Source organism: Nerophis ophidion, linkage group LG14 (assembly GCF_033978795.1).
Source record: "Nerophis ophidion isolate RoL-2023_Sa linkage group LG14, RoL_Noph_v1.0, whole genome shotgun sequence".
NCBI lineage: Eukaryota > Metazoa > Chordata > Actinopteri > Syngnathiformes > Syngnathidae > Nerophis > Nerophis ophidion.
The window spans coordinates 37948027-37964507 of NC_084624.1; the positions used below are offsets into that span (position 1 = coordinate 37948027).

The 16481-nt window shown below is 40.4% G+C and overlaps 1 protein-coding gene across 12 annotated transcripts in view; it reads right to left on the reverse strand.

Moving 5' to 3' along the window:
- The window catches only part of dlg1b (discs large MAGUK scaffold protein 1b), a 75693-nt gene that overhangs the window by 43896 nt on the left and 15316 nt on the right, over positions 1-16481 (reverse strand). For 8 of the 12 annotated variants that reach the window (XR_009809640.1, XR_009809639.1, XM_061920658.1 and 5 more), the window contains exons 3-4: positions 11570-11736; positions 9640-9705 (exon numbers count right to left, since the gene is read on the reverse strand). Coding sequence is in view for 10 of the 12 variants with exons in the window: in XM_061920658.1 (XP_061776642.1) it covers positions 9640-9705; positions 11570-11736 (233 nt within the window). In the remaining 2 variants the exon portion in view is untranslated. Of the gene's footprint in view, positions 1-1510; positions 2029-9639; positions 9706-11569; positions 11737-16481 lie in introns of those variants that run through there. The other 4 variants (XM_061920654.1, XM_061920660.1, XM_061920661.1 and 1 more) reach the window with 2 other exon arrangements.

Below are 16481 nucleotides of genomic sequence, written 5' to 3' on the forward strand. Positions count from 1 at the left end.
TGCTGTGTTAACAACAAGCATGCACATTGAGTCCTCTCGCACCGTATACATGCACAGCCCTACCATCCCACCAGCCAATCCCAGCCAATCAGGCCTGGGCATGGCTACAAGCATGATCATGATTGGCTGTTGGGCAGCAAGGGTGCTAATGAGCAGTTTATTCGACCAATTATGATGCAGCCATTTAAAACCAAACATTTCGCCCTGAGCTTAGTCCAACAAGAACATGAAAGATTCAGGATCCAGTTTAAGACCTTCAAACAATTCTTCCACACCTTAACCATCTTCATTGGTATAATTAGCACGAATATTTAAAAGAGGCAATACAGCAGGACCCTAAAGTGGAACTTAATCCATCAAGGTTGATGTCCAAATAAAATGAATCCATTCCAGAGTCAAACTGTGATCATAAAACCTTTGAGAGTACAGGCGTTTATTTAAAGCCTCGAGGTTCTAAATCTTTTATATCTCAGGGCCCAACTTTTACACTACAGAAGGGGCTGGGGCCCACCCAAATAGTAATACTGCATTAGTAATCTTACTCTTTAACTTGTATTCAATAATTACATCGTGATTCTGAAAATGTAGATCATGTACCACACAAGCTGCATCTAGTGGTACGTCAAAGAATCACTTAATTAAATATTCAAACACAGTGTTACTGTTCAAACTGTGTGTAATGTTACAGTAGCCAAACATATTAATTACACTTGTTTAAAAGAACAGAACTCTATTTTAATGTTGGTCATTATGGTGGTACTTGAAGAGCCAAGATCTTTTTGAGGCGGTACTTGGCAAAAAAAACACAAGATTATCAAGGCTTTGGACAGGCTACAAAAATGAATACCAATCAAACATATTGCAAAGGAAGTGACTTATAAAAATGAGAAATGACTTATTAAAATACAGCTTCACCACTTCCGTCATAATTTTAACTGTAGATTGAAACTAAAAGTTACAGTACTAACCTTTCGAAAAAGACATCTGAAAAAATGTAATCAGAGGAAACAATGTTTTTGTAGTAAATGTCTTTTATAGCAAGCTTCACTATAGTTTCAAGCTAGTCATGCTGTTTACATCGCATCTGATTGTGTGCATTTAATCTGCATTGACTACCGGTACTCACTTTTCTTGCTCAATTCTGGGCACACAACCATAACGTCCATTTCCAGTTCTATGGTTATAGTCACACTTTTTCTCTTTGACATAACTGTAATCAATGCTTTGTGGTGGCATCACAAACAAACCCAAAAGTTCACTGAGTTGAAGCTTTACAAGACAAGTTTATGTTTCATGTGACTTCACACAGCGATTGTTTCAACCTTTGAGGAATATTTTTGCCAAACTCCGAACGGTACAACTTCTGGGCATTTGACATTGGGGGTTCCACTGTAAGCTTAACTGGCATCAAGCGGAAATTAATACAAAAGTATCAGATTCCTACTTGCGCTCACCCTGGGTTTCCCAGAAGCCCCTGTGAAAGGAGGCTCACAGGGACATGTGCACCCACCTTACATCCAAACATGAGGGAGATGGCGCTGTTGGTGCAGGCCACTTTGCAGTGACACAACATGGGCGAGAAACATTCCAGCTTCTTGGTACCGGGCGACATCTTGTTGGCCGACAGCCCCATCCTCCGGGTGCGTTGGCGGTTCTTCCTGCGACGTTGAGCCCCTCCCACACTTCCTCCGACGCCACCTCCATCCTCGCCACCGCCTCCTCCACTGCTGCTGCTGCTGCTGCCTGCTCTCACCATCCGCCCTCATTCCTCGCGTCGCTTCATGGCAGCGAGGACGAAACAACTCCCAGAGCTCTTCCTTCATTCAGGGAGAGCCTCCCCCCTCTTCTTTTTCTGGTACTATGTAGTCCTCGGCTGTACTCCTCACAGGGTCTCGCCTCTTCCTTCACTTGTTCTGTTTGCTTCCTTGCACTGTGTGAGTGCGTGTAGCGTTCCTCTGTGGGGGTGTGATTGGTCTCCGATGAAAGGGGGAGGGAGTGAGCTTAGTCACATGACCCATGAGAAAGATGAAGGGCTGTGGGTGGTGGGGAGTGTATCCTCAGGGAAGGTAGAGTATGTAGGACAGAGGGATGTTGACCAGAGGAGGAAATGGACAGGAAATGGAAAAAGTGCAAACCAGACAATAGTTGGCAACTTGCAGGTAACTTCCAGCTTCCTTTTCTGACCATGACATCACACTCCAACTCCCAGGATGCACCTGTGTAAAACACCCCCTACTGCTACCATCAGTCAATAGGAGCACGGGATCATGAGAGGTGTATCTCTCATGAGCACACACATTACATTTGTAAACTTTAGCGGAAACAGCAATTAGCTTCCATGTGAGCTTTCTGTTGTCTACTCTAAACGCTTCATTAGCAAAATTTGAGTCAGGCTACACACACGCACGCACGCTCTCTCTCAAAGACGTGCACAGTCAGCGCAAGTGTGCGCACACACGCACACACAGTGACAGTGATAGAAGCTGACAGGTTTAGATGTGACGACAACTTTCTAAATTTATCCCAAGTGTGTGTGTGTGTGTGTGTGTGTGTGTGTGTGTGTGTGTGTGTGTAAACATCACATGACCTGGACCATCATATGTCAAATTACACAAGATAAATAAGTGTGACATGCTTAAAATGACATGTACATAATATGTACACAGACAGTAGGTCCCTTCCAGGATGTAAAAGAATTACGGAAGGACACATGACTCTGTGTACTAGCACAGACTGTGCAGCAGGGGGCTGCAAAGAGAACTGCACTCTCTCAGCAGCTAGTTGCTCTTTTGAATGTTACCACCACAGTAACACAATGTATGTTACAATAGTAATGCTGAAAAACATTTGGCATTAATCTACTGTTGCCCAGACAATGACAGCCCGGGTCTCGGGTCTCACCAGCTCCTGCAGGCGGATATCAGGATTCTTATCTCAGCTTCACATCATCATCAACAACTTAGCAAAGAGAGCAACACAAACTTATGAAGTAAAAAAATGTCCTTTGCAGCAGCCACACACTGTGCTGATGTTTTCATTTAGATGGCAACCAACTTTGACCTCGAGGGCCATATAGGGCTGAAAAAAAATTGGCTTGGGATCACCGTAGCGCTCCATCCATCCATATTATATATATATATATATATATATATATATAAATAAAAGTGTATGTATATATATATATATATATATATATATATACACACGCATATATATACATACACTTTTTTATATATATATACACAAATACATACACACACACATACTGTATATATACAAATACATACACACACATATATATATATATATATATATATATATAAATAGTATATATATATATATATAGTATATATACATACATACACACATATATATATATATATATATACACACACATTAAAACATTCTTCTTCATACTGCATTAATATATGCTACTTTTAAACTTTCATGCAGAGAGGGAAATCACAACTAAGTCAATTGACCAAAAGTGTATTTATTAAAGTTATTAAGCAATGGCACAAACATTCAAGTCATTTCCAAAACATAAATTGCAAGATTGTCAGAGATATTTTAAGTGTCAAATAAAAATGAGCTGCATAATAGGAAATCAAATAGTATTCGTCCTTCACTATGTGGTATGTTACTAAGGTTATGAAATTCTCTTCATTCTCTAGCGAGTGACTTTATAAATGATGCTACATATTAGCAGTAATGCTACTTTTTATAGCAACGTTTCCCCCCCCCCCACACTTGACAAATTACGGTTACCTGTTCGACATATTCCCACTTGAAGCCGAACTACCGCCAGACGATGGAAAGCCTGCTGTTTTTATTGGGAATTAAGTCTTCCTTCATTTGTTACCAGATCCACACCATCTTTTTCTCGTACGGCTACGTTAGCAGCTAACGTTAGCCACGCCGCTACCTCTCTGCTCTGCAAAGGCGTGTATGTAATGTGTGTTGTGACAGTTTGTGACATATGTAAGATTGTGCGCCTACTTGTCTGTGAGGAGACACAGGAAAGAGCGAGGAGAGCCTGAAGTGTAAGCCCTCAGCTAAGTCCTGCATGAGAACGTATACACAAATATTACGATATAGTCATTTTCTATATCGCGCAGAGACAAACCCGCGATATATCGTATATATCGATATATCGCCCAGCCCTACTTCCATATGTAACAGGATAATGCATGCATTTATCATTTGTTTTCAAAACGGTTACAAAAGAGTGGGACCCAAAAAATGTACCGTGGGAACCCCTTTTTATGATTTGATGGGGTCCCTGGGACCCCATTTTAAAAATTCCTAGCGCCAACACTGACCAAAATAATTTCAGAATTGTTTAAACAAAGTTACAGTAATTTTTAGTCACAATTTTAAGACAAAACATCTGTTTCTTTCTTATTTATCAGTGTGTTGAACTTTGAGTGTGTGCTTGCGCTGATAAAGTTTTTACAGGGGATCTGCAATCGTAATAATTTAAGTTTAAAGGGAAACTGCACTTTTTTGGAATGATGCCTGTAACTCACAATCCTTATGTAAGACAAGCACAAATGTTTTTCTTTATTATGCACTGAAATTACTAAATACATGCGAGCAAAAGTCTCCTTAGAATGGAGCCTATGGGAGTTGCTCTTTTCTGCCAATAAAGAGCTTAAAAACAATCCAAACACTTCCATTAACGCCGTAAGCATATATGTAATGTAGTAACAAGCACTTTCATAAATAATATGTAATATTTACGTAATTTGGTTATTTTAAAGAAACAGTGGCGCATTCATTTTATAGACTCATCACAATGTTCACTTTTTCCTTCAACCACAAGACTGACTACAAGTTATGGACACTGCACAACCCTATGCTACCATTAAAAAACCCGATTGACCAATGTAATGATATGTTTGCGATGTATCCTAGCTTAATACATGTAAATGAGATATACACAGGCTACTTATAATACTAAATATAATATATATATGCTGGGTTTCTGAACGAAAAATAATGGAGCTTTCAACCAACGCTGTCGGATATTTAGATGGCTTCTTCCATCCATCATCTTCCGCTTATCCGAGGTCGGGTCACGGGGGCAACAGCCTAAGCAGGGAAACCCAGACTTCCCTCTCCCCAGCCACTTCGTCTAGCTCTTCCCGGGGGATCCCGAGGCGTTCCCAGGCCAGCCGGGAGACATAGTCTTCCCAACGTGTCCTGGGTCTTCCCCGTGGCCTCCAACCGGTTGGACGTGCCCTAAACACCTCCCTAGGGAGGCGTTCGGGTGGCATCCTGACCAGATGCCCGAACCACCTCATCTGGCTCCTCTCGATGTGAAGGAGCAGCGGCTTTACTTTGAGCTCCTCCCGGTTGGCAGAGCTTCTCACCCTATCTCTAAGGGAGAGCCCCGCCACACGGCGGAGGAAACTCATTTCGGCCGCTTGTACCCGTGATCTTATCCTTTCGGTCATGACCCAAAGCTCATGACCATAGGTGAGGATGGGAACGTAGATCGACCGGTAAATTGAGAGCTTTGCCTTCCGGCTCAGCTCCTTCTTCACCACAACGGATCGGTACAACGTCCGCATTACTGAAGACGCCGCACCGATCTGCCTGTCGATCTCACGATCCACTCTTCCCTCACTCGTGAACAAGACTCCTAGGTACTTGAACTCCTCCACTTGGGGCAGGGTCTCCTCCCCAACCCGAAGATGGCATTCCACCCTTTTCCGGGCGAGAACCGGATGGCTTCTTGTCTTTGTATTTCTCTTTAAAACTATGCACCATCTCTATAAAATACAGTACTCAGACTTTCCCCTAAATTAATTGTGGAGTACCGGGCGATATGGTCTTTTTTTAATATCTCGATATTTTTAGGCCGTATCACGACATACGGTATATATTACGATATTTTGCCTCGGACTTGAATGACCACTTGATACATATAATCACAGCAGTATGATGATTCTATGTGTCTACATTAAAACATAATTATTCATACTGAATTCATACATGCTACTTTTAAACTTTCATGCAGAGAGGGAAATCACAACTAATTCAATTGACCAAAAGTGTATTTAATAAAGTTATAAAGCAATGGCACAAACATTCATGTCATTTCCAAAACAGAAAGTGCGAGATTGTCAGAGACATTTGTGTCAAAAATGAGCTGCATAATAGGAAATCAAATAGTATTTGTCCTTCACTATGTAGAAGGTTATGGCGGTTATGAAATTCTCTTCATTCTCTAGCGAGTGACTTTTCAAATGATGCTACATATTAGCAGTAATGCTACTTTTTATAGCAACGCTTTTGCCCCACACTTGACAAATTACGGTTGTCTGTTCGTCATATTCCCACTTGAAGCCAAACCACCGCCAGACGATGGATCAACTGCTGTTTTTTTAGGGAATTAAGTCTTCCTTCATTTGTTACCAGATCCGCACCTTCTTTCTCATACGGCTATGTTAGTATCACAGCTAACGTTACCTAGTCTGCTACCTCTCTGCTGGGCGAGGGCGTATACGTATTTGACATATGACGTGACAGTATGTGACGTGTGTAAGAATGTGCGCCTGCTGGTCTGTGAGAAGGAGAGACAAGAAAGAGTGAGAAGAGCCTGTATTGTAATGCCCACAGCTAAAAGCTACTGCGTGAGAACGTACTGTATACTCGAATATTACGATATAGTCATTTTCTATATTGCACAGAGACAAACCCACTATGTATCGTGTATATCGATATCGCCCAGCCCTACACCACAACTTAAAAGGTTTTTTTTTACATGAAAACAAATTAAATTAATATAAAGTATTGTAGCCTCTAGAAGAAGTAGTCAACCAAATTTAGATGCTATTTTTAAGTTTCATTGCCAATCTAAGGCTAATAACCAGCCCAACTCACGTCCCTCCACATTGGTCTGGGCCGATATTCGATAAGTCAACTAACAGACGATAAATTACAATGAAGTCAGTAAGTTTTCCAGCATCAATACACCGGCACGTGCATGTTTCAACAGCATTCACGCTTTTCATCGGTTTCAGCAGCTATGTGGGTTTGTGCCCCAGCAAATTTAAAAGAAGGATGTCAATCATCTTGTCCTTCATCAAGTGTCTTGGAAGGTTTTGACACTTTAAATACAATAATGACATTGATGAAAAAGTAGACTAGTAGTTGAGAGTGGAATAATCTGGTATTAATCAAATTTGAAGTAAAAGGCTAAAGTAATTGTGAAATAGATTTTTGCCAGAGGAAACATTTTTTTTTAAAAAGAAGAAAAAAATCCTATCACCCTTTGGAATCAAATTTGAGCACTTTCTGACAATATATAGATATTCTACATACTGTACATGTCACATTATCCAGGTTCATTTACTGTATAGTCAAACAAATAACCTTCACAAACAACCATTAGGAACGTGATTAATGTTTATGTGCACATTAAAAACAAAATGTTAACGGTTAGCAGAAAAATTAAGGATTCAGTCAACAATATTTCTCATAAGAATTACAAATCAATTAAGAGTGGTTTAGTGAAGTTTTGATGAAGTCACTTAACACAACAAATAAAATAAACATTTTAAGAACACAAGAAAAACTTTTCCAACTGTGCAGTACAAGCCACAGCCCGCCTTCGTTGGTAATTTTAACAGCAAAAAAACACACAAGTTTAAAGGCAGACCGCTTCCAAAATGTGATTTCTCCATAAAATACAGAACGATATTAAAAGCTGATAGACGGTGTTTTAAACACTGAATGTAAACGAAAGAAATGCACCTTGATTTGAGTGTACATCTCTGCATTTGGCGACATTTCTCTGAGGTTACCTTAGTGGTGACGATACAAATGCAATCCATCTCTAAGAGCCGGGAGGAAGCCCGACAAGCTCAGCGTGACTGCCGACACACAACCACCGTCCACCGGCACCAGTAACAGTGAGTGGGCTTACCGGAGTGCCGCCCCATTCCTCCCCCGGACCTCCGTCATCCTGAGCAGGGACAAGCCACCATAATAGAAGCGCGCGCCCTCTTGCACACTCATGCAACGTTGGAGGGTTGTCGGAAATTTCAGACGTGTGTCCCAAACTAAGTATCGGTTCTATGAGGTCGCAGTATGCTTTAAAGAGGAAATTCCGTAAACGTCTGTCTATGTTGTGTGTTTATATTCCAACCAATTACAAACCTTTCATCACTCACATCGATTGCACTCGTCTCTAACTGCTGCACAAACAATAATAAACAAACACATTCCTAATTTTTTACCACAGTCAGATATTCTACTTCCTGCTCTGCTATCTCTCATCACGTAGGACCAAAAACTCATCACCATGGAGTTTTTTGCCGATGTGACTCAAATGTCGAGGAGGCGGCGGCAGCAACGGCGTGGGCAGAACACAAGCACACATGACTGTTTCACACGCCATTCCGCTGCCACGCGTCCCCGGCCGGCATGCAACGTCATTACGGAGTGCAGTGGTTCAGTGGGTAGAGCGGCGTACAAAAATTTCCTGGTTAAATTCCAGCTTCCGCCTACAGTCACTGCCGTTGTGTCCTTGGGCAAGAGACTTCACCCACCTTGCCCCTGGTGCCACCCACAATGGTATAAATGTAACTTAACACCACCAAGAGTCAATGTATGTTTTTTTTCAATGTAATGCGCTTTGAGGAAATTGTGAAAAAGCTCTATATTAATAATAATTTCACTTCACTTCGGCGTTGCTCGGTTGCTGAAGTGGCCATGCCAGCAACTTAAGAGTTCAAGGTCCGATCCCCGGTTCCACCATCCTAATCACCGCTGTTGTGTCCTTGGGCAAGACACCTTACCCAATTGTTCCCAGTGCCACCCACACTGGTTTAAATGTAACTTAGATAATGGGTTTCACCATGTAAAGTGCTTTGAGTTAGAGAAAAGCGCTATACAAATATAATTAACTTCCCTTGTCTGTCGTTCCCACGTATCACCACGGCGATACGTCGGAAAGCCTCAGCTGGCATCCGCAAAGAAAGACAAAAATCCAGGAAACATTTTCACACTCAATACAAAGTCAAAGTCCTTGTCAGGATGCACAAGTAAGTCGTTAATTAGAACTTTAAAGCACACTGCAACTACACAAGATGTTTTCTGGCTAAGATGCTTGGGATCTGAGCCGAGGATGTAGTTGTGGCTTGTGCAGCCCTTTGAGACACTCATGATTTAGGGCTATGTAAGTAAACATTGATTGATTGATTGATGCTTCACTCGATTTGTAAGCACCTTTTTATTTTCCAATAGTCATCACTGCTGCTCCCTCATTTCCAACAAGAGTAGTCCATACACACACACAACATATACACACACGGTTTAAAGAGAAGCTTCATGCAAACACGAAGGTGGCGCATGAAGACACACAGGAAGTATGAGGGTGGTGAGCAGAAGTGCATCTCTTGTCAAGTGGCCCTTTTGACGTCAAAATGGACTACAGTGGACCGCCCGCCAACATCAACCTGATGGATGAAGAAGCACTTATACACACCATTCTAACTACTTAGCATTTGGGTGACATCTACAGGTCGTCTGCAGTAACTGACGCCGGCCAGCAGAGGCCCCGCCCCCTTCATGCCTCGATGTAGATGATTGGATGAGGCATGCACTCGCACAGCTGCCACTACTTACACATGTGTCATGTTTTGGCGAGCGTTTGGCCAACGTGTGGAGGATTTCATTTAGGAGGGCGGAGTCCTGAGTGGCAGCGGGGGTGAGGGAAAAAGATGTCGTTGTCATCATTGTCAACATCATGTATGATGTCAAAAAACTTTTTGAGCATCACCATGGCAACTCTTTGATTTATTGAAAGGTACAAACAGGAAGTAGGAAGAGAAACATTTGAACTCTGACCTGACAGCAACATGCATGCAAACACATGCTGAGCCGTCAAATGGTGCACTTTCGCTACTTACTTACACTTAGTGTTTGAAGAGTGTCACACTGAGAAGTTCGACAAAATGCAATACACTATAAGTACTTGGACGTTGTACTCATCACACTCAAAATGGTGAGTGAACAGTGATGAATACTTATATCCTTAATGCACATTTTTGTGATCATCATTTCAGGTAAATATGCAACAGTAATAGATTTGGGACAGACTACATCATCACATCATCAACATTACTACACCCAGGAACTACAGGTGAAACTAAACAAATTAGAATATTGCGCAAAAGTCCATTCATGTCTGCAATACAACTTTAAATTCAAACTAATAAGTAAGATAAACTTATTACATGCCAGGTGAGATGTGTCATAACCTTTGGTTAGAATTGTGATGATCATGTCTTACTGTTTTTGAAAACCCCAATTTTCTGAAAATTTCAATTCAAAGTTTTTATATGCTATAAACCAGTGGTCACCAACCTTTTTGAAACCAAGAGCTACTTCTTGGGTACTGATTAATGCGAAGGGCTACCATTTAAATAAATAAGTGGTAGCCAATTTGCTCAATTTACCTTTAACTCTATGTTATTAATAATTAATGATATTTATCTTTGTGGAAACACTGATCATCTTAATGATTTCACACAATAAGTATATATTTTTGATGACATAATTTATATAGGTTAAAATCCAATCTGCACTTTGTTAGAATATATATAACAAATTGGACCAAGTTATATTTCCAACAAAGACAAATCATTATTTCTTCTTGATTTTCCAGAACAAAAATTTTGAAAGAAATTCAAAAGACTTTGAAATAAGATTTAAATTTGATACTACAGATTTTCTAGATTTGCCAGGATAATTTTTTTGAATTTTAATCATAATAAGTTTGAAGAAATATTTCACAAATATTCAATCGAAAAAACAGAAGCTAAAATGAAGAATTAAATTAAAATGCATTTATTATTCTTTACAAAAAAAAAAAAGAATTTACTTGAACATTGATTTAAATTGTCAGGAAAGAAGAGGAAGGAATTTAAAAGGTAAAAAGATGTACGTGTTTAAAAATCCTAAAATCATTTTTAAGGTTGTATTTTTTCTCTAAAATTGTCTTTCTGAAAATTATAAGAAGCAAAGTAAAAAAATAAAGTAATTTATTTAAACAAGTGAAGACCAAGTCTTTAAAATATTTTTGGGGATTTTCAAATTCTATTTGAGTTTTGTCTCTCTTAGCATTAAAAATGTCGAGCAAAGCAAGACCAGCTTGCTAGTAAATAAATAAAATTAAAAAAATAGAGGCAGCTCAATGGTAAGTGCTGCTATTTGAGCTATTTTTAGAACAGGCCAGCGGGCGACTCATCTGGTCCTTACGGGCTACCTGGTGCCCGCGGGCGCCGCATTGGTGACCCCTGCTATAAACCATAATCATGAGAAAATCAAAAGATGGCTTGAAATATCTTCAGTTGCATATTATGAGCCTATGTCATATATGAGTTTCACCTTTTAATGTAATTGTTGGATTAAACAAACCTTTGCACAATACTCAAAAATGTTTTGTTTCACCTGTAAATACACAGTGTACACAGTATTGAAATTATTGCAGTGTAGAAGAAGTATTCTGTTTGAGACTAAACACATGCACCCTCAAACACAAAGGCAACCTTACCTCGATGCTTGTGCTAAGGCTGGGCAGTGTATCGGAGGTCACGGTTGTGCTTTGAAGGCTGGAGAAGTCCCATAGGTTGACGGGAGGCACCACGACGTCCACCGGCTTGGAAGACTCCGCCCATTTCTGGCTGTCCAATAAGGTCACTTCGTAGAACTCCTGGATATCTGGCAGCAAGAAGGACAGCAGGTTAGTTACTACCAGTAGTAGTAGTAGTACTAGGATGCAGCAAAAAATTTATTCACATCCAAATAGCAATTCTTATTTGTTAAGATTTTGAATCAAATATTTTCAAAAATATATATATTTTTTTAAATTTCTTTTGGCCATCTCCACGATAGCTCGCAGCACATATTAGGGTTGTAATGGTATGTGTATTTGTATTGAACAGTTTCAGTACGGGGGTTTCGGTTCGGTTCGGAGGTGTAGCAAACGAGTACAAATGCTAGCAGCGACCGGGCCAGGACAACATGTAAAAGCCAGAGCTGGAAGACCCTCCTGCCTCGTTAAGATCTCCCGTTTGGGAACACTTTGGCTGCGCGATACAACAATGGAGGACGGAGGTTTGCCTAGATTGTTCAGCAGCTGCTTCTGACAACACTTCAAACATGTGTTGCACCTTTGCTGCTTCCCAAACCGTAGTCGAGGAGCGCATGGGAGAAACTCCTGCAGGGCTGATGTATTCACGGGGGCAACACCCTTCACTATACCCGGCAGTGGGTCTCCACAGCTACGGACTCCAGGGTAAATTAAGAGTCCGGCGATTAGTTGCACATCATGGCTTTATTGAGGTCTCGCACACAGCCAATCCGACAAAACACGAGCCACTCCCGCACTCTACCGCTCCCTCACCTCGCTCGCCCACACACTCACCTCACATGCTGTCCCATATTAAAGGTCCACACACAAACGCAACTCTCATAATAACACATGCTAACCCATTTGAAGCGTCACCACCACATTCAAGCAGCCTCTCCTTGGCGAGTCAGGCAGGGCTAAAGCAATAACAAATGATTTCATAGCAGCAGATTTAAGCCCATATTGCATTAAAAACTTGATTTTGACCCACTTCTATGGTGGAAGAACAATGAGCCCATATATCCTTTTACTGCCAAGTTAGCCAATCCGGGAATGTGGACCCTGTCTTAAACAAGTTGAAAAACTTATTGGGGTATTAGCATTCAGTGTTCAATTGTACAGAATATGTACTGTACTGTGCAATTTACTAAAAAAAAAGTCTCAATCAATCAATCAATCAATCAATCAAAAAAGGCACTTTATATGTAGAAAGGTTTTGTTAAGAAACCATTCTGAGCCTTATCTTATTTAGTTTTTATTTTATATATGTTGACCACATTAACCCTGGCAATGGACCCTGTGTGTATATGTATGTTATGCCATTGTTTACAAATTAGGTAAATAACAAAAAAATGTATATTTTGTTTTCTTACTGTACCGAAAAAGAACCGAACCGTGAATTTGTGGTTGCCGATACGATTAAGGGACGACATTATTTCTTTACAACCATACAATCCAAAACAATTCAGTGAGTTGAAATCAATTCAGTAACTTTTTAGCATTAAAAAAAATTCAAAAATTTAAAAAAATCATGCAGTGTGCCTAACATAAATGCTAGATACTGGACACACTGCAGGTGACGTTTCCTATATTCCTGTTATTTATTGTAATTAAGCATGAATGAAATATGAATACAAACAAACAAGTAAACCACAATTAATGGCAAATGCATTCACATCTTATTTTAAAGGCCTACTGAAACCCACTACTACCGACCATGCGGTCTGATAGTTTATACATCAATGATGAAGTCTTAATATTGCAACCCATGCCAATACGGCCAGTTTAGTTTACTAAATTGCAATTTAAAATTTCCCACAAATTTTCCTGTTGAAAACGTCACGGAATGATGAAGCGTATAATGACGCGTGCGTGTGACGTCACAGGTGGAAGCGGACATGTTCTCACAGGACAAATCACGGCTAAAAGTAGTATGTTTTTATCGCATAGTTACACAATATTCTGGACATCTGTGTTGCTAAATATTTTGCAATTTGTAAAATTAATAATGGAGACAACAAAGAAGAACGATGTTGGTGGAAAGCTGTGTATTGCAGCCGGCTGTAGCAGCACAAACACAGCCTGTGTTTCTTTGTTTGTTGTGAAGCTTTACGAAGGAACAGAGCGGTCAAGCGAACATGGTTCTCTACCACATGTCAACCGGCAGGTTTCGGTGAGAAAATTTTGGTAATAAGTCGGCTCTTACCGTAAACATTAGCGGAGCTTGTGTCGTTCCTCCTGCAGCTGTTAAAGAGGCAGCTGTGAATATCTTGGCTCCTCCGTGGCTTCCCTCAGAGACACTGGCGGTCACCACACCCCTCCGACTTTCAGGTATGACTATATAATCTCACTAAAACACTAGTAACACAATAAGCAGAAAAGGGATTTTCCACAATTATCCTAGTATATGTGTCTAATATCTGAATCGCTCCCACTGCCCTCGCCTTTTTTTTTTCTTCTATTCCTTCACTCTCACTATTCTCATCCACGAATCTTGCATCCTCGCTCAAATTAATGGGGAAATTGTCGCTTTCTCGGTCCCAATCGCTCTAGCTGCTGGTGGCCAAGATTGTAAACAATGCGAGGATGTAAGGAGCTCTACAACCAGTGACGTCATGCGCTGCTACTTCCGGTACAGGAAAGGCTTTTGTATTAGCGACCAAAAGTTGCGAACTTTATCGTCGATGTTCTCTACTAAATCCTTTCAGCAAAAATATGGCAATATCGCGAAATGATCAAGTATGACACATAGAATGGACCTGCTATCCCCGTGTAAATAAGAAAATCTCATTTCAGTAGGCCTTTAATAGAGGAACCAATTTAAGAGAAAAGATTTTCTGCTCCCATTTTCAACATTAAAGACATTTTAAATAAAAGTATAGTAAGCAACATTTTAACAGTAGTTTTACCTTCTACTTTTATTTTTCAACATAAAAAATAATATGAAAAATAAAAAAACATTTCTACATGTTGCATTAACAGTAGATTTACTTAAGAAATTCAAGGGGAACTGAATTTTTTTCGGCATTATGCTTATCGCTCACAATAATTATGAAAGACAAGAACATGTATTTTTTTTTTTTTAAATGATTTAAAAAACGCTAGAAAGACGCGGGTAATGCGAGTAACCGTTGTAGCCTTTAAAGCCCTCCATTAATGTTTTACAAACACACCGAAAGTATATGTATATTGTAGTAAAGGACAAATTCATAACAATAAGTAATATCCATCCATCCATCCATCTTCTACCACTTGTCCCTTACAGGGTCGCAGGGGGTTCTGAAGCCCATCCCAGCTGCACAAGGGCGGAAGGCAGGTACACCCTGGATAAGTCGTAACTATTCAATATTTACCGTATTTTGATCATTTTACTCATTGCCGGAACAAATCCCTCGGCGCATTGATTTTTGTTTCCATAGCAGCGCATATCTTACTTCTGGCAACAAATGTATGGTCCTACTTCCGGAAACAAACACGTGTGTGTGTGTGTGTGTGTGTGTGTTCGAATTATGGTAGACTTGGTGAAAGACAATAAGGACAAAAATTTATGGACAAATGAGGATTCACAAACTTATCTTTTTGAAGTTGAATAATATACTGTAGGTGAATAGAAGGGAGCACGAAGGAAGGGAGAGACAGAGCAGACAGAAGCCGAAAGAGTGGAGTGAAAGTGTCTTTGACACAATAAATGTGGAACTTGGAGCCAAGCTATCCATCCATCCATCCATCCATCCATTTCCTACCGCTTATTCCCTTTTGGGGTCACGGGGGGCACTGGCGCCTATCTCAGCTACAATCGGGTGGAAGGCGGTGTACACCATGGACAAGTCGCTACCTTATCGCAGGGCCAACACAGATAGACAACATTCACACTCACATTCACACACTAGGGCCAATTTAGTGTTGCCAATCAACCTATCCCCAGGTGCATGTCTTTGGAAGTGGGAGGAAGCCGGAGTACCCAGAGGGAACCCACGCAGTCACGGGAAGAACATGCAAACTCCACACAGAAAGATCCCGAGCCTGGGATTGAACCCAGGACTGCAGGACCTTCGTATTGTGAGGCATAAACACTAACCCCTCTGCCACCGTGAAGCCGGAGCCAAGCTATTTCGACATTAATGGAGTGCTTACCCAAAATCAATAGGGGAAAAGACGTCCCTGGCCATTCACTCTATATATCAACCAACCTGTAGTTGTAAAAATATGCATGATGTGCTGCGTGCATCATGCATATTTTTACAACTGTAGTACGTCACAGTGTTGAGAATTACAAAGTCAAACGTGTTTTGTATTGTCATACAAACCCTGTTTCCATATGAGTTGGGAAATTGTGTTAGATGTAAATATAAACGGAATACAATGATTTGTGAATGATTTTCAACCCATATTCAGTTGAATATGCTACAAAGACAACATATTTGATGTTCAAACTGATAAACTTTTTTTTTTTGCAAATAATCATTAACTTTAGAATTTGATGCCAGCAACACGTGACAAAGAAGTTGGGAAAAGTGGCAATGCCAGCAACACGTGACAAAAAAGTTGGGAAAGGTGGCAATAAATACTGATAAAGTTGAGGAATGCTCATCAAACACTTATATGGAACATCACACAGGTGTGCAGGCTAATTGGGAACAGGTGGGTGCCATGATCGGGTATAAAAGCAGCTTCCATTAAATGCTAAGTAATTCACAAACAAGGATGGGGTGAGGGTCACCACTTTGTAAGCAAATTGTCGAACAGTTTTAGAACAACATTTCTCAACGAGCTATTGCAAGGAATTAAGGGATTTTACCATCTACGGTCCGTAAAATCATCAAAAAGTTCAGAG